Source organism: Gallinula chloropus, assembly GCF_964237585.1.
Source record: "Gallinula chloropus genome assembly, chromosome: 8".
Taxonomy (NCBI): domain Eukaryota; kingdom Metazoa; phylum Chordata; class Aves; order Gruiformes; family Rallidae; genus Gallinula; species Gallinula chloropus.
Genome location: NC_140093.1, coordinates 5,990,426 through 6,009,120, shown reverse-complemented (window position 1 = coordinate 6,009,120; position 18,695 = coordinate 5,990,426). Strand labels below are relative to the sequence as shown.

The 18,695-nt window shown below is 55.4% G+C and overlaps 1 protein-coding gene across 1 annotated transcript in view; it reads left to right on the top strand.

Annotated features, from left to right (window-relative positions):
- Positions 1–392: 392 nt before the first annotated feature.
- EPHB1 (EPH receptor B1) overlaps positions 393–18,695 on the top strand; it is a gene marked incomplete at its 5' end in the record, with an annotated part of 77,963 nt that continues 59,660 nt past the window's right edge. The window contains 1 exon segment of the mRNA XM_084267392.1: positions 393–450. Within this exon segment, the coding sequence (XP_084123518.1) occupies positions 393–450 (58 nt within the window).

Here is an 18,695-nt window from a genome sequence, read left to right as displayed (position 1 = left end):
GGGGGGGAGTGAAGGTGTGTGTGAGGAGGGGGGGGTGCGTGTCGTTGTCAGTGGCGGGCCGCCAGGGGGCGCCGTGCCCCTTCGGACGGCCGCCCGCGCGGCAAGGCGGGGGCGGGCCGGGGGCGTGGCCGCGCCGCGGGGATTGGCGGGGCGGTGTCGGGGGCGTGGCCGGGCGGCGGCGGGGGCCGGCGGCGGCGTGGCCGCGCGCCCCACTCGCGGCGGCGATGTGACCCGGGCGGCGCGGGGAGGCGGCGCGGTCCCTGTTCCCCCCCCCCTTCCCTCTCCCGTGTCCCTCGACCCGCCCTGCCCCGTCCCGACCCGCGGACGTACCCCCATGCCCGCTCACGGCCGCCCGCGGGAAGCGGCTGAAGCCTGCGGGGCTCGGGGAGGCGATGGCCGCGGATCTGGTGGTGCTGCTCTGCCTGGCCGCTGCCGCGGCCGCCGTGGAAGGTGAGGCACGGGCGGGGGACGCGGTGGGATGCGGAGCCCGGAGTCCCTGAGCCCAGCCGCGGCGTGCGTGGGCTGCGAGCCTTTCCCCGCGGCGTACACCAAGGGGGAACCGGCTGGCTCCCGGCGTGGAGCATCCCCGGCCGTCCTCCCGCAGCCCGGGAGGGGGGAGACCCGCGAGGCTGGTTCCACCCGCTCCCCCCCACCCCGGGCTGCGGGAGAACGGCCGGGGGTGGTCTCGGTAAGGGGCTTGGTGGGGGCTGGGTCCGAGCTGCCGTCCCTCGGGTCGCGCTGGGCCAGGTGCCGCGGGGATGGGGGGTGGGGGGTGTGGGGAGGTGAGGGGGTTGCGTGGCCGCGGCGAAGCTCCGGTGGGCCCGAGGTCTCTTTCCCCATCTCTCCGGGACCCTGCGTCTGAGCGGTGGGCCTGGCAGGGCCCGCCGCGGCAGTCGGTGGCTGCCCTGCGGCTCTCCGAAGTAGGGCTTCCCCCCCCCAGCCCCGCTTTGTTTGGCCGCTGTCTCCCTCACCCCTACACCCCACCCGCCCCCACCCCCCCCTCCCCGCTAGATAACACGGAGGGCAGGGCTCGCCCAGCCGCCCCTCGCTCGCTGGCAGCAAGGATGCGGAGAGATGATGCTGGGGGGTCAACTGAGCTGCGGGCCGGCGCGGGGCTTGGGCAGGTTTAGCGGGTGTGAGCACGGTTTTGGCTGAGATGGAAGGTGCCGGAGCTGGACCGCTGCCCCGGTGGTGTCCATCGCGGGGTGGGAGCGGTGTTGGCTCTTCCCCTCACAGGCCGACCTGCTGCGGCATCCGCTTTCCGATGGAAACCCGACTCGGGTGTTTGCGTGCTTGCTTTTCTTATTTCTCATTTCTCGGGCTTCCTCCCTCGTTGCACCTCCGCGGGAATAACTCGAGGTCGGAACGCCGCTGCCGTGCCGGCGCGCGATGCGGAGCAGGCGTGGGTTTGCTCGGTCGCACGTGAAGACCCGTGAGCAGCGCTTGGCTGGCCGGTGTTTGCGGCATCAGCTGCTTGAGGCAGTGCCCAAATCGTGGCTGGCTTGGGAGACTTTGGCTCGGTCCCCTACCCGGGTGTCGTGGCCCTGTGTCGCTCGGGGTCTTGCTTTCCCTGAGCATCCCCGGAGCAGGCTCCGGGCTGGTGGAGCATCCCTGCCCGGGACCGGACCTGTTGAAGAGCGGTGTTATTTCTACTCTGCTCTGCTGAGGGAATTACTTGGATGGTAAAGTAGTATCCTAGGAGAGCTCTTGGATTTCAGGGAAGATTTTGGGCAGGGAACTTGAATTGGAGCCAATGAATCTGACTTGGAGTTAAGGCGACGGTCTCCTGGTGTGGTTGTGTAGAGAAAACACCTCTCCGTGGAGCTTATTCAAACCTCACGGATCCTCCCGGTGCAGAGGTTGGTTTTGCTGGGCTGAAGTGGGGGTTTCTCTAGCCAAGCTGAAGCATCTCCTGGAGCCTGACCTACTCCTGGGTCTGGCTTTTCCCCAGAGCCACTGTGAGTCTGGTTTTGCCGGCAGCAAGGCAAAGCCACGGCCGGAGCCTGGCTCTGCCACAGGAGCAGTGGAGAGAGGAGGGCTGGCTCCCTGCATCCCAAATAAGCCATCTAGACAAGAAGTCTCTTCTTTCCTCTGGGATGGTGAGGGGAGGGGGAGATCTTTGGGGGTCTGAGGATGCAGCCAGGGTCAGGGCCCTGGGCTGCCTGCAAATATTTCTTTCTCCCCTGTAAAACCTTGCTATCTCACTGCCTGCAGCACGTGAACCTGGAGGCAGCAGCGTCGCTTACCCGAGTTTTCTTCCCATGACTTGGTCTTTACCAAATCCTCTGGCTTGGCTGACCCTTTTCTGCCGGATGCCTGGATATTTATAGTCAATTTTTAAATATTCTGTGTCTTGTGAGGAGGACGAGGGGTGCAAGATGCTGGGAACGAGTACTCTTGTCTCTCCCACACCCTGCGATCGCTCAGGAGCCGCTCCTGTGCTCGCTCTCGTGTCAGCTGAACCAAATGTAATCACGTTTAGCGTAGAGAGGCTGCTAAGGGGCCAGTGTTAGATGCTTTAATTTGGGGAGCTGTCAGGGTTCGAGGTGTTGGTGGGTCAGATGGGGGCTCATACCCGTTCCGGTGCAGGTATTTAATCTGCCTACCTGCTTTACCTATCCATCATCTCCCTGCCTCGTGCCTGCTCTCTTACAAGCCAGGCTTTTCTCTCCCTCTCCGGCATTGCTGCTCGCAGCGCTATGGGAAGCGAAGCCTGGGGAGGGAGGTGGAGAGCCCTGCTCCAGCTTAGCTTTGCATCCCCGGGGATGGGGGTTTTGGTTTGGGAGTGACGTCCCTGGCTCCTGCTCCTTGCTCCTCGGGTGCCCTCTCTCCTCCCGTTTTGGCTCGGGACGCACGCATCTGTTGCAGGCATCCTTTGGGCTTCCTCTGCTTCTGCCAGTGCCTGCGTGGAGCCGGCTGAGGGCTGGCTGGTGCCATCACCCCACAGGCTTTCACCTTTGGGGCTGAGCAGCTTTGCCCAGAGCAGGGCAGCTTTCCAGGAGAAGCTAGAAATAAGCCTTTCACCAGAGAATTTGACAGCACTAGTAGCCTGCATGGGGATTTGCAAGTGCTAGTATCCAGCCATCCCTTCACTTTCCAACCCTGAGGGGGGAGAAACCTTATTCTTGGTGCGATGAGCGAGCCTGGATCTTGACAGCCTGAAAGAAAAGCATTTTGTCAAGTCATGGAAAAGGGGCCTGAGACTGCAGATGCCTGTGTTGCCTTTTTTTTTTCTTTGACTAATTGCTGGTATCACTGACTCATGATGCCTTTGCCTCAGTCTTCCTCCTCCCTTCCCGTTTCCCCCGTGCTTCGGGCTGGGAAATGAATGTGAAGGAAAGGCAGCGTCCCGGTGTCTCCAAAGGTCCCTCTGACACAAAGCTGCAGGTGACCTCGGTGGCTTGTGCCATGCAGTGTGACAAAGTGCTGGAAAACCTGAAAAAAAGGGGATATTTTCTTTTTTTCCTTTGGACCCTGGGATGCATAAGCTCGGATAAACTCGTGGTGGAGATGGCTGTGGTACGGCCATCCCTGAATTGTCGGCGGTCTGGCTCGAGCCCATCACCTGCACCTGAATTTCACCTTGGTCTCTTTCCTTTTAGCTGAAGGCCTTTATTTATGTGGGTTTTGCCTTTAATTAAAGCCTTGAATTTCACTTTCTCTGAACGTAGCACAGCCCGAAGTTGGATAACTTACAGTGCTCTGGCGGCTTGGCTCGGGGAGCCGATTAGAGATGGAAACGAGCGCCAGTGATGATGGAGAGATCGGAGGAGCGGGGCTGGAAATGGAAAGCCAGCGTGTTGGGCTGTCTGTGTTAGTATTTATTTGATGCTGAAGATGGTCTGGGGCAGTTAATGCAAATCAGGGCCCTGAAGGAGCTGTGGGGATGGTGGGGTCTGAGAAATTGATTTATTTTCCTGCTCACCGTCTCCCTGTGGAAGGTGGGGGTGCTGCTGTGTGTTTTGTGAGCCTGTCTGCTGTGGCATGAGCTGCTGGTGGTGTGGGGGGGTTGTGAGGTGGCCCCTTCCCCATCCCAGGTGCAGGTCCTGATACAACAGGATGGAGCAAAAACCTTTCTCTGGTCTTAAATATCAGAAGAACATACTGAGGTTTGGAGTAGCTCGACTGGGCTTGGCTCTGGGCCGCGGTGCTTCTAGCAGAGCTGAGTTCTTCAGGCTAAAGAAATGCACAGATTTGGTGTGAAGGAGGAAAATGCTACTTTGGGCAATAGGCCACTTGATCCTAATCGGGTCAGTGAAGTCTGGGAGGTGCTGGTCCTCCCCGCAGCGCTGGGCTGCTGTGGGTGAGGCTGATGGAAGAGGTGGCATCTAGTGTTGCACGTGTGAACGCTTGTGCAAGGTGAATGTTAAGCTTGGGTGGCTTCTGGGTGGCACTTTGGAGAGGCAGAGCCACCTTGGTTGCTGTGTTAGGAAGGTGAGGTGTGTGTCACTTAAGGAAGTTGCTGGTGCTGGTGTGATGGAAGTGGTGTAGATAACCCATGTGATGGGAATTCAGGTGACCCAGAGTACTTTGCGGAGCGCTGGGATGGCAAATGAATCCAGAAGACCACGTAGATGATTGAGTGGCTGGAGCATCTCTCCTATGAAGACAGGCTGAGAGAGTTGGGCTGGTTCAGCCTGGAGAAGAGAAGGCTCTAGGGACACCTGATGGCGGCTACCAGCACTTAAAGGGGTCCCACAGGAAAGGGGGAGAGGGCCTGTTCCCCAGGGAGTGCAGGGACAGGCCAAGGGGCGATGGCTTCGAGCTGGGAGAGGGCAGGGTTAGGGGAGACGTGAGGAAGGGATTCTTCACTCTGAGGGTGGTGAGGCCCTGGCACAGGGTGCCCAGAGAGGCTGTGGGAGCCCCATCCCTGGAGGTGTCCAAGGCCAAGTTAGATGGGGCTTTGGGCAGCCTGGGCTGGTGAGGGTGTCCCTGCCCATGGCAGGGGGGTGGGACTAAAAAATCTTTGAGGTCCTTTCCAACACAGAGCGCTGTGTGGTTCTATGATAAGATGTTTGTATGTGCTGTCATCCATGTGTTGAAGACAGGGGGCTTCTGCAGGGAGCCCTCAGCACTGCCCTGCCGCCCCCCTCCCCGTTTTCCCCCTCCATAGAGGGATGGTTCAGGAGCAGAAACGCTCAAAGAAAGGCTGGGGTGGTGTCAGAGGCCTTGGGACTTTGTCTGTGGGACAGAGCTGCTTAGTGCACGATCCAGCTTACAGGGGCTAACCCTCCCCCCCTTTTTTTTTCTTCTCAAAAGCGAGTGGTTTGAGAGGCTGCTTGGGAGTGCACGGGGCAGGCCCCAAGCAGAGGCCACATGGCCTTTGCCACGGGGCAACTAGAGCAAACTCACCCAAATCAGCTTTCCCTGTAAGAGGCAGCCATGGCTGGGCTCCCTCTTGTGCAGGAAATATTGGGGGGCTTGAGGGGAGGGGGTTGGCCCAACATCCATTCTCTCCAAAGTTCTGTCGCGAGAAACTGTGAGGAAAATGGGATGTGCATCTGTAGGAGTAAGAGGGTCTCTGCTTCGTTGGTTCATTTATTTATTTATCATAACTTTTGAATTATTAAAGCACCTTCAGTGGAGATTAACTTTCCCTGCTTGATATTTATTGTTGTTTCATTTCCCTGGAAGTTGGAGCTGCGAGAGCTCGGATAAATGACCCGAGAGGCTCTGTAGCTCCTCTATAGCCAATCTAAATATCCCCCTGTCCTTTGCTGAAAAGCTAATTTGTAATTTCCTATGGTAATGCAGCTTAGTGAATTATAATGATGCACTTAGGGGTCTGCTTTTCCTCCAAGTTGTCTGCCTGGGGAATCAAGTCACTGTTGGAAAAAGGTGCAAAACCTGGAAACTGGCTTTTAGTCCCCTAAATTTTCACCCTGGCAGCAAATATCCCAAAAGCCTGTGGGCCACACGGTCCATCTTCTCATGTCTGGACTGGAAAGCATCCTGTTGTCTCCTCTGAGTTGGGTTTGTGCAGTAGGGATGTGAGTGGTGACCAGAGCCATGCCAGAGCTTGTTCCATGAGCCGGTCCCACCACCCATCCACCCACGTGGTTTTGCATCCGTGGCTGGAGCCTGATGATGTGCAGAATCCCTGCTTCTGGAAACCTCTTCCACCACCCCAATTATAAACAAGTGTTATCAGTCTTTTGAATAATTGAAGAGGCTTTCTGTTGAATATTTAATTACGATAATATTTGGTTAGCGGGGGTTGTTGGTCTCTTTTTGTGCAGTTGAGAATTGCTGCAAGAAAACAACCTGTTAAAAGAAAATGTTGTTGTCTGTGATCATTGATTTTTCTTTTTCTCCCTCTCTCTTTTTTTTTTTAAACTAATCAGTTATTCAGTCAAAATTGGTTAATTAGCTCGGCTCCATTAAGACTCTTTGGCATTTCAACTTGATGTTTCTAAATAATTATAGTTTTTCCTGCTAAGCCCACAACCCAGGGTGACCTAATTACTATTAAAGCCTACGTGCTTTGGTCTGGCTTTAATAAGTTCCTGCTGGGAGCCCCACTGTGAGAAATCACAGAGGCAATGGTTCAAAGGGGAAGGGGCTCTGTGCCCAGCCCCCTGGCCGAGGAAGACAACTTTCCTTCAGCCTCACTCCTCCTTCCAACCTAATGCCAGGTTTGGGTGGGATGTTCCCAGGGGGAAGGAGAGGAGCCCCAGGGCAGCTGTTCCCTGCAGCCCCCACCCCCTGAGCATCCTCATGGCCTGCATCTCCCTGCCATCCCCTCTAGGGTGGGTGGGAGGTGGAGGACAGGGCTGAGAACTGTGGGTTTTAGCTCGTTTTGCCCCTTAACGAGAAGGTGGAGTCCCATCAAGGTCTCTGCAGATGGGGGTGGGAGGACTTAAAAAAATACAGTATGAAGTTTATCTTGGATTTCTCTTACAGTATGAAATTTATTTTGGTATGGGTTGGCTTGTTTCTTCTTTTTTAATTTGGAAATAGCCATGCCAAGTAATTAGGGATTAGCAAAGCCTCCGGTAGGCGCTTGTTACTGTGGTGTATCCGGGGAGGCTTCCAGGCAGCGTTACTGGGGTTTGAAGCTGATTAAGCTTTAATTTGCTCTGCAGCAAGTAAACGTGGTGGCTGGGAGTAGGGGAGAGGCTGTGGAAGTCTTTGCTTATCGGTGTTACCTCCTGTCTGAGGTAGTGGAGGTTTGGTTGTGACTTCTGGATATCTTCTTCCCTCGAGTCTTCCTTGCTGTCCTGCTCACCTCTCCAACGCTCTGGTACCCTGCATGTCGTATCCCAGCAGCTGCCAGGCACCAGATTTTGGATTATTTAACTCCACCAAGCATTGCCTTGGGTTGCTTTGAGCACGGCTGGGTTTTGTTCTTTCCCCAACTAGATATATTTAATTTCTTTGAGGGGGAAGAGCAGCACATCCCACTGTTCTGGTACCCAGGCAGCACTGGCTGCTCCTCACTCCTGGCTCTGCCCTGGAGCCTCTGCAGCCCTGCAAAGCACAAGACCTGTTGCACATCCCAGTCTCTGCTTCCCTTGCCTTATTTTCTTTGTTTACAGGGCAGATATAACACACACACCCATTAGGTGCCCTCTCCCTGCTGTCGGTGAGCTGGTAAGCAACACCCGGACAGCAAAGCAGGAAGGACCCGGGGTTGGCATTGGTCCCCTTTCTCCTAGTGCTAAAATATCCACTTCCCAGGGAGAGATGGAGCAAGGAATGGTGATGATTGAAGTTTTATGGAGGTTTTTTTCATGCCTTTTTCTGGCAATCAGGGGCTGGGGACAGGCCTTTGATTACTGGAGACCTCCACTTGCTTTAACCGCTTCCTTAGCTGCGGGGTCGGAGCCGACTCATTATCATCCTCACTAGGGTCCTGTTGATATGAGGATAATTGCTTTTTGCTCAAAAGACATTAAATCACCACGGAAGAGGCGAAGGGGTGTGAATTACATCTTCCCTGGGAAAACCAGGAACCCAGCAGAAGAGTTAAAAAGGCAACACTGGCCCTGGGAAGCAGGAGGGGAACGGGGATTGCTGGAGGAAGGGGGTGCCTGCTCTGGTCCTGCTGGGCAGCCCCCTGCCCTCCTGTACTTGGGATGGGCTGGGGTGACCCCAAGAAATAGGTTGGGCACTTCACTTTTACCTTCTTACAAAGCAGATGGCATCGGGTGGATTTCCCACTGTCCAAGGACTGAGATGGGTGCATAGGGACAGAACGGGAGCGGGATGCTTGGAGAGCTCCATGAGGCATCAGCTCTGCTTTTCACTTGAAACAAATCTGCTTGAAAAAGAAGAGAACTTGGCATTTCAAGACCACTGGTGTATTGACAGAAGTGCTTCTTGCAGTGTTTTCTGCTAGCTGAGGACCTCTGCAGTCACCCTATGTCTCTGTGTACCTGTGGTGCCAGCAATGTGTCTCTGTTGGTGTCTTCTTGCCACGTGGCCCCTCTGTCCCTGTGCCTCTGCCCGTGGTTACTTTGAGAGCTGTAATCTTGGGTCTCTGCATCCTTTATCCTGGAAATTATGGGCACCACCTGGCTAGTGGGCAAAGCCCAAGATGCCCAGAGCTGCTCACCACCCCACGGGGCCCGAAGCTGTCCAGAAGCCTCACCCAGTGGGTGAAGCTCACGGAGATGCGTCTCCTTTGCTCTGTGCTTCACCCCTTAAGATGAAATTGCTGGGGAGGGTCTAAGTCATTTGAGCTTGTCAGGCTCTTGGCACGTATAACAATGTCGTGGGGACCAGGTCCTGAGCTGTAGAGCAGTGATTTGTGGTATAATAACACTTAGAGGGCTCAGCTCCATGCTCAGTTTCGGGGAGGGAGGCCTGGCTCAAGGAATGCATTGTGCTGGGTAACCTTGTTCCTGCTCAGCACAATGGAGAAAAGCATCAACTGTGCAGGAGCTACAGGCACCAGTGCTTTTTTCTGTTAGAGCCAGCTTGGGTAGGACCCCCGCTACCGCCCCGTGCTCTGGCCCTCTCCCCGATCCATGGATGCCAAAGCTGACCTTGTACAGGAGAGGAGGTTGGGAGAAGGCTGGGGGGGGGGAGCTGTGAGGTCGTGAGCTGGTTGTATTCAGTATCTTTCTAAAAAATTGGCTCTTATTACCCCTCCTCGTGCCGTGCGCGTGTGATTACCGCAGTGGCTGGCAGCACTGCGCGCAGGCGGGAGGCGGCCGCGCTGAAAGGCTCGCTGGAAAGCCGGCCCCAGGCTATAAAAAGATGCTCATTACCTTGAATTGGGCTGTGGCCGAGGCTGGAGAAAATGGGCTGCTTTGAGAAGGATGCTGCTTAGGGCACCCTCTGGATCTGCCGCTGAGTGCCGGGGCTTGGCTTTGCTCCCTGCGGCTTGCTGGAGCCAGGGAAACCCCCAGCTGGTCCTTGACTTGGCAGAAAAGTGTCCGATTGCTCCAAGAAGTTCTGTGGAGAAGGACCTGGGGGTCCTGGTGGGTGACAGGGTGGCCATGAGCCAGCAGTGTGCCCTGGGGGCTGAGAGAGCCAATGGGATCCTGGGGGCATCAGGAGGAGTGTGGCCAGCAGGTCAAAGGAGGGGATCCTCCCCCTCTACTCTGCCCTGGTTGGGCCCCACCTGGAGTTTTGTGTCCAGTTCTGGACTCCCTGGGATAAAAAAGCCAGGGATCTCCTGGAGAGAGTCCATAGGAGGCTACAGAGATGATGAAGGGCCTGGAGCATCTCCCCTGTGAGGAAAGGCTGAGTGAGCTGGGGCTGTTCAGCCTGGAAAGAAGAAGACTAAGGGGGGACCCAATTAATGTTTCTAAATATCTTAAGGATGGAATTCAGGGGGAAATGGCCAGCCCCTTTTCAGTGCTCTGTGGGGACAGGACAAGGGGCAATGGCTGCAAGTTGGAGCAGAGGAAGTTCTGCACCAACATGGGGAAGAACGTCTTCCCAGTGAGTGTGAGGGAGCCCTGGGACAGGCTGCCCAGGGGGTGTGGAGTCTCCTTCTCTGGAGAGATTCCAGACCTGTCTGGACACCAACCTGTGTGACCTGTCTTAGGGAGCTGCTTTGGCAGGGGGTTTGACCTGATGGGCTCTCAAGGTCCCTTCCAACCCCTGTGATTCTGTGACCTGCATCCCCAGGGCTCCCTGCTGAGGGGGTTTGGGGAGCGATGGGTGGGTGCCTGCCTTACCCCCTGCCCCGAAACCCCTGTGTTTTCCCACCCAGGATCCCACCAGACTGGAGCAAAACTCCACAGTCTCTTGAGTCACCTTCCCAGCAGGTTATTATTTAACTTCTTTTTTTCTGGAGGTGGTTTGTGACAAGGCAGGGTTCTTATTTCTTTAAAGCTTTGTGATGTTCAGGGAAAACTGGGCTGTCTTTGAAACCTTGAAAGTATCCCTAATAGGTTACCTTGAAAGCTTTCTTCAGTCTTGAATGAATCAAAGTGCAAATGTTTATAATGCAACACCCACACAGGCTGGGAGAGGAGGTTTATGAAGGCAGGAGAGTCAGAAAACAATAATAATAAAACATGGTTTATGAAGTTGGCGAGAAACTTATAAACTAGGTGAAGTTTTACAGCGTATGGATTTGATACAAGTTGTAAATTTGAATTCCCAGGCCGGTCCTCAGGTCTTGCTCTTTATTACCTGAAATAACAGTCTCCACTTTTAATAGCTGGCTGCAGCGGAGCGAACGTGGGCTTTATCTTTCTAAATGATCTGCTGGGTGAGTCTCCTCATCAAGCTTCCTCTGATCCTGAAGACTTCAGCCCCTTTCCTTGAGCGGCGCGGCGGCTGCCAATTAGCAAATAGCTGCTGTTTGCTTTGCTGTGTCAGGGAGGGACCTTGGAAATCCTCACTTATATTCCCTGACCTGGATTATTTAGATTGTTTTCCAGCAGAAACTGCCTTGCTGTGGGGTGAGGGAGTGATAAGTTTTCTAATACGTCTGCAAAAAGGCAACTGGAAGGATGTGCCTGGTAAACGAGTGCTTTGCGCTGGTGGGAGGGAGGTGGGTGCTTGCCAGGGTATGGTTACGAGGTGACTGATGGCTTTTTGAGGTGTTGGGGCTCTGTGGCTCTGCTTTCCCATCAAGAAGGTTTCCTTGGAGCTCTGGGCTCCCCAGTAGAAAAAAGACAGGGATCTCCTGGGAAGAGTCCAGCTGAGGGCCACAAAGATGGTTAAGGGCCTGGAGCATCTCCCCGGTGATGACAGGCTGAGTGAGCTGGGGCTGTTCAGCCTGGAGAGAAGATTGAGAGGGGATCTGATCAATGGTTGCCAATATGTGAAGTGTGGGACATGGGGGGAAATGGCCAGGCTCTTCTCAGTCTCTGTGGGGACAGGAGAAGGGGAGATGGCCTCAAGCTGGAGCACAGGGAGTTCCACACCAATATGTGGAAGAGCTTCTTCCCGGTGAGGGAGCCCTGGGACAGGCTGCCCAGGGGGTGTGGAGTCTCCTTCTCTGGAGATATTCCAGCCCTTTCTGGACACGGACCTGTGACCTGTCCTAGGGAGCTGCTTTGGCAGGAGGATTGGACCTGATGAGCTCTGGAGGTCCCTTCCAACCCCTACAATGCTGCACCGCTGCCTGAGCTGGCTTTGTGGTCTCCCGAGGGTGGCATTTCCTGACCACCCCCACCCAGACTCTGGCTCCTTGGTGCTGTCAGCAGCTGTATGGAAGGGGAAGGGTATGAAATGATTTGTCAGCCCCCCTGTGCTGCCTGTACCTTGGCCAGCAGATTGTTCCTCTTCAGAAAAATACATGGTAACTCCAGGCTGGTGTTCCAGCGAGTCACCAGCTTATTCCCTTTAAAATGGGAAAGTAATTAGGGATGTTTTTTTTAAATAGGCTTCCCACCCTGGGATCTGCTGGGATTAGTGTACGTGGGTGTGTAAATATTTAGTTTCCAAGGACTTTCTTTTTTTTTTTTCTTTCCCTTTCCCCTTCCTTGAAGAAACAGCCACGATAAGCGATTGAAAGGAGGCAGCAGCTATGCTTGGCTGCTTTCCCCAGCATCCAAAATATAATGGAAATTAAAGGAATACCCACAAAGGAAAAAGAAATTAAAGTTCTTCTGGCGCAATGCGCCAAGCCAGCTTTCCAAAGGAGGGTTTTCCTCTGCCTTTGGGGTTGAACAGGAGAGGTTTTGCTCCTGGGATGCTCTGGGTGATGTGGACCAAGTGTAGCCCTGAGTCAGTAGGAGCTGTGGCTGAGCATGGGGTGGTAGGCTCAGAGCAGGGCTTTCCATGGCTGCCTTGCGGGCTGCTTTTGTCAGCCCCCTTTGCTGTTCTGGAGAACCTCAAAATTGCCTTTCTGGGAAAAGTCTGGGTGGTTTTGACATTTAGCAGAAGGCTCCTTGCTGTGCTCTGCCCACCTGGGACGATGCTGTGGTGCAGGAGGAAGGAACCGAAAAGGTCTGGTTTTCTCCTGGGCTGCATCAAGGAGACTTTTTGCTTGGAGCAGGATGGGGCTGAAGCTCTTGCCTGTAGGTTGTTGAGCTCCCCTTCATCTGTGGAAGCCTCTTCTCTAACATCCAAACCATTTATAGACTTGTTTGCACCGAGGTGCTTTGACGTTCGGATTCAAACTGCGCCTGGTTTTGAAACTGGTTGCAGTGTTTGCTGGGGAGAGGAGCAGCAAGAAGCTGGGCTGGGGGGCCAGATCAGAGTCAGACAACCTGGGTTGGAAGGGACGTCCAGAGCTCATCAAGTCCAACTCTGCTGAAGCAGGGTCCCTAGGACAGGTCACACAGGTTGGCATCCAGACGGGTCTGGAATCTCTCCAGAGAAGGAGACTCCACACCCCCTGGGCAGCCTGTCCCAGGGCTCCCTCACCCTCACTGGGAAGAAGTTCTTCTGCATATTGGTGTGGAACTCCCTGTGTTCCAACTTGAGGCCATTAAAATACATGGTTAGGTGCAAAAGCAGCTCGAACCGGGTGATCCGCTGGAGTTGCCGATGAAAGGAATGATTGAAACCAATAATTCACACAGCCTTTGGAGGTCTGTGTCCCTTGAGACCCCCAGAGCTGTTCCAGCAGCTGACACACCCCCACAGCAAGCTAGGGGACGCCAGGACTTGTGTTCCCCATCCACCTAACAAGCAAAACCAAAGCCCTAGTGAGGCACTGGAAAGCCACCAGAAGAAACCTCTGTGGCCCTGAGGAGCCGTCCTCAGTGTGCCTTGTGGCTTCGGTCCGGTCCGCTGCTGGGAGATACTTAAAGGGTACTTCTGTGTGCTTAAAACGTTTGTGCATCCATCCCTTCTCCTTCTGGCAGGGGATATTTGCTGTGAGCATCAACCCAGGGTGCCTGGGCCTGTCTCTGAGCTCATTTGTGCTGCTCTGCTCTAACTGAACAACCTCGGCAGTGCTGCAGGCTTGGGGGAGGCTGGCTGGATACCTGTCAGGCAGAGAAGGACCTGGGGGTGTTGGGTGACTGCAGGCTGAACATGGGCCAGCAGTGTGCCCAGGCAGCCAGGAAGGCCAATGGCATCTTGGCTTGTATCAAAAACAGTGTGGCAGGTAAGTCTAGGGAGGTGATTGTGCCCCTGTACTGGGCACTGGTGAGGCTGCACCTCGAGTGCTGGGTCCAGTTCTGGGCTCCTCTCCATAAGAAGGACATCCAGGTCCTGGAGTGAGCCCAGAGAAGGGCAACCAGGCTGGGGAAGGGGCTGGAGGGCAAATCCCATGAGGAGCGGCTGAGGGAACTGGGGGTGTTCAGCCTGGAGAAGAGGAGGCTGAGGGGACACCTTCTCCCCACCTCCACTGACCTGCCAGGAGGGTGCAGAGAGGTGGGTGATGGTCTCTTCAGCCAGGGGACAGGAGATGGGACAAAGGGAGGTGTCAAGAAGCTGCACCAGGGCAGGTTTAGATTAGATATTAAAAGTTTTTTTACTGAAAGAGTTGTCAGGGCTTGACACAGGCTGCCCAGGGAGGGGGCTGAGTCCTCGCCCCTGGGTGTGTTTAACAGGCAGGGAGATGAGATGCTCAGGGATATGGTTTAGCTTAGGACAGGAATGGTTGGACTTGATGATCTTAAAGGTCTTTTCCAATCTGGTGATTCTGGGATTGGTGACTTCTGTCTGTTTTGTTTGCCTGGAAAGCCTTCAGAGGTGGCTTAGGAGGCAAAGGGAGCCTGCAGGGCTGGATTTTTGCTGTTGTTGTTGTTATTATTATATACTATTATAATTAAAACATATTTTTAGCAGCTGAAACTCGAGCCTGTCTGGGTATTTATACAGCAAGATGTTTTGGATGAGGAATAGGCCAAGACAGTCACGTGGTTTTGGGGGGCCAACGTGAAACAAAAGAATCCATTTATTATCCAGGCAGGAAATTTGTTCTTCGGGATGTTGTAGCTGCAGACATAATGATTTCATTTCCTCTGGTTCACCCAGATTAATGGCTTGGGCCCTTTTGTTTGTGTGCCTGTGTTATTTCTGCAACGCTGCTTCCCCCCCCCCCCCCCCCTCCCTGCTCCGTGCCGGTGTGTGTGAACACGTGTGCAAGCGCCCTGGGCGAGGGGAGGGAGGCTGTGGGGGCTCAGGGTGGTGGGGTGGGATGCTGGGAGTGCTGGGTGAAGCCTGTGGAACTATCTGGGATGCCCTTCCTGGTAGGGGTGGGTGTCCTGGTGTGCACATGTCTCCTGGGGTCACCTTGTTCTGTGTCCCCAGGGGGGGTGTGCCCCTCCTGCCGTGGTCCTGGGGGCAGTGAGGGGTGTTTTCCTGGGAAGTTGTGATGGAGAGAGTGAGCCAAGCATGAGTGATGACTTTGAAGAGGGCATGAGACCACACCTGGAATATTGTGTCCAGTTCTGGGCCCCTCAGCTCAAGAAGGACACAGAACTCCTTGGAAGAGCCCAGCCCAGCACAGGGCTGCCAAGGTGATGAAGGGAGTGGAACCCCTACCTTATGATGAGAGGCTGAGGGAGCTGGGCCTCTTTAGCCTGGAGGAGACTGAGGGGTGACCTTATTAATGTTTATCAATATGTGAGGGGTGAGAGTCAGGAGGATGGAGCTGGACTCTGCTCAGTGGTGGCAGTGATAAGGGGTAGCTGGAGCAGAGGAAATTCCATGGGAATGTCAGGAGGAACTTTTCCCCTGTGAGGGTGCTGGAGCCCTGGGCCAGGCTGCCCAGAGAGGCTGGGGAGTCTCCCTCTCTGGGGACATCCAAACCCACCTGGATGTGTTTGTGGGATTTAGTCTGGGTGATGCTGCTCTGGCAGGGGGTGGGACTAGGTGAGCTTTTGAGGTCCCTTCCAACTCCCAATGCTCTGTGTTTCTGCAGTGAGAGGAGCATGTCTTCTCCATAACTGTGCTTAAGGGTCTACATAGGTGTTGTGTACTTTAGAAAGCCCAAACCTTTGCACCCTCTGAACCATCACATGGTGAAGGAGCAACTTTCCCTTGGGAGCTGTGCTGCTGTGCTGGGATACTACGTGGCGATGGGTGAGCAGCTCCCTCCCTGCTTGCTGGTTTGGCCTTTTGTAGTGGGCAGGTCCCTGTCCCACGCAGGGATCCCACTGACCATCTGGAAGCTGGTAGCCCTTCCACTCCCTTGTCAATAGGAGACCTGTCTTTGTGGACACAAGAAGATCCTGGCAGCTGTGGTTGCTCCCTTTCTTGCTTTCTGAGCATTTGTCTCGTTGGAAAAGCAATGTGACAGGCAAATGATGCCTCTGTGTCACCAGGGACTGAAAGGTCCTCGCAGGGATCTGGCTTTTGATTTGTTGTGTGCCACTGGTGGAACTTCTGCTCTGGGTTAATCCAGAGTAACCTTGGAGAAGCGGCTCTCTGAGGAGCCAAATGCGGTGCTGACTAGGATCTGGGCTGGAGAAGGCTTGGAGATCATCTTGCTGCCACAGTGCCCAGCTTTTCCTCTTTCCCTCCCTTAAGTGTTTAAATCTGGGGAGGGGAGTTTGTGCCATCCCTTCTGGAGGAGATTCTCTGCAGGGATGGACATCCTTCACTGCAGAAAGACCATTGAGGTTGATCTGTGGTTGTTCCTGCCCTCTTCTCACATGCAACCAACTCACCTTGCACGTGTGTTGCACCTTCTTGCTGTTATCTGAGCTTGCGTTCCGTGAGGGGAACATGGGGACAAAGATGTGAGCCAGCCACCTGAAAGCTGTGGAGGGGAAGGGTGAGGAGCTCCTGGTACCCTGACAAGCTGTGGGTACGTTCTCCCTACTTGCCTGCCATTCAAAACTGCTCCTGTGTGGCCCATGTGACAGAGTTTGTGAGGATGTGGCAGCTCCTTTGCAGGGGCGATGCTGAACACTCGTGAGACCCGGAGTGTGAGGTGCAAATCCAGGGGCTTGTTCCAGCAGGGAAACCACAAGCAGGGAGGAAGGGTCAGTGTCACCAGGAGATGTGGGTATGGAGATGAACTTAGGGGCAACTTTATCATCAACTGATGCCACTTGAGCTGGTGCTGAGCGAAACGGAGCCATGATGGTCACACCAGGACTGTCCTGAGCCCAGGGTGGGCTGTGGCCCCCTCTCCCCCTCCCCACTGGGCTCAGTCAGTGGCCAGACTGGCAGGCTGCTGGAGCTGGCTCTGGTGGACTTTTTCCTTACCTCCCTGCATCCCCATGCAGAAGTTGGGTGGGATGTCACCTGTGTGTTAGGTCAGCTGTCCCCGTGCGCTCGGGAAGGAAGCTGTCCTGGAGAGAAGGGGTGGGGGGGAACCAATCCCCGGGACCTGCCTTGGCATCGCTCCCAGCGCACAGATGTTTGTCCTCATGCTTAGAGCCTCTTCCCAGCTTGCACCCGTACTGGGGCTGGAGGCAGGGGTGTGCTGGGCAGGCTGGCTGCCAAGGGGGACCTCCTGCCAGCATCCTCCTCTGCTGCCTCCTCTTCCTCCTCTTCCTCGCCTCCCAGCGCCGCTTGGCAGCTCACCTCGTCGCTGCGACCTGCGGGAACAGCATGATCCTGAGTGAGGCCTTGTGATTTAAGGTCAAGTCAGAGCAGCTCCTGTCTGTCCCCTCTTTTCCTGGTGCAAGGGGACAGAGGATGCTGCTGCATCCACACAGGCACAAGCTGAGGAGGCGAACCCTGGCTTGCCAAAACATTGGTATGAGGGGTCCCGAAGCCCCTCCACTCTTGAAGGGTGTTGTCTGAAGGGGCAACCACCAGCCCTGCGAGGTGGGGAAGCGGGGGCAGCAGCTGGTAGCTACTGGTATGTTGAGGTTTAGCATCACAGCACTGGCCTGTTGGAGCCGGTACAGCCCCCTGTGTGTAGGGAGCTTGGGAATCTTGGTGGCCACGCTTTGTGGTTTACTCAGGGGAGCAGCTGTAAGGGGGTAAAGGTGGCTCAGATTGAGAGTTGGGTTTTCAGGAGAGGGAGCAGGGTCGGTGCAGGTCCCAGCCATCCCAGCCACCAGTTGTTTCCACCAAATCTGAAAGCAGAGAGGGGGAAAACACAGCCAAGTGCCAGGCAAAGCTGGGAGAGCTGTGGGCTGGGCGTGCAGGGCATTTTGGGAAACTGCCTTTGGATGTGGGGCCAGGGCAAGACAAACCCCCCACAGGGCGCTCTACCCTTCACACGAGACCTGGTCCCTTTTTCCCCGGTCCCTTTTCCCATCGTGCAGCCTTGCAGTGGGGAGGGCTGGGCAGGCACTGCAGCTCACTGCCAAGGCATCCCCGGGGACATGGGCAGAGCCTTCCCCCATCCCGGGTGCCCCGCGCGCCGCCGTGGCGGCACAGATTTATTTCCCTTTGCCTCGTTTGCACTCGCGAGCTGACTCCATATGGTGCCAGAACCAGAGAGACGATGCTCGGCACAGCGGCCGGCGGGAAGGCGGTGCGGGGAGCCGCTTGCCGACGAGCTTTTTGCAGCTGCTTCTGTTTGAGGTTCAACATTTCCACTTCTTCCCTTTGCTGCTGGTGCTCGGGGGGGATGGGGTGGAGCTCATCGCTCCCAGCTGCGGGCAGAGCATCCCTGTGTGGTTTTGCTCTTGCTCCCCTCTCCTTTCGCCTCTTCTCCCTGCTGAGAGCCCCCACACACGAGTGGGGGATCTTTGGGATGCATCCTCGGACCAGCAGTGCTGTTTCTCAGTTCTCATTTACCCCTGGCCATTTAAGACCAGCCTCCCTGGAGGCTTTTAGAGCACGTTGGATGCTGCATTTAAAAACCAACCCAACAGATCAGTCTGGCTGTGGTGGTTTTGTGCTGGGGCTGTGCTGGGCAGCTCGCCCCGCACTGGCGTGTTGCTCAAGCAGGGCTTTTCTGTGCAAGCCTCTGGTTTCAGCAGTGGGGAATTGCTTTTTGGCTTTCCCCAGGAGCCTGGCTTTGGCTGTCAGTGCTCTGGGAGGTGTTTTAGAGTGGAAAAGGGAAGCTTTTCCCTCAAATTTTGGTGTCTGGCGGTGGGGGGGGGAGCACCGAGCACTTGGCAGTACTGGGGAGGGGGTGTGCATGGGTGAGGAGATTCTGCTCTCTAACCCTGAGACCCTGGCTGGTGCCTGCTTGTTGTCTGAGCCGCCTGTCATGTTCACAGCTCATGCTGAATCCCTTTGACATTTTAAAATGAGATCTAGTAAATAGGAGCCGGACGATGCCGGGCGTGTGGCGCGGGCTCTTTGACAGCGCGGCTGGTGTGTTAGCTTCAGGGCTCCAGGAGATGTGTGTTCCTGCAGCCAGCTTGAAGCTGTTCTGGAGAACGCGGCCCAAACCAGTGACTCATCCTGAATCCCTAAAGCAGCCATGGTGGGTAGGGAAATGCAGGATAAATGTTTTGATTTTTGAAAGC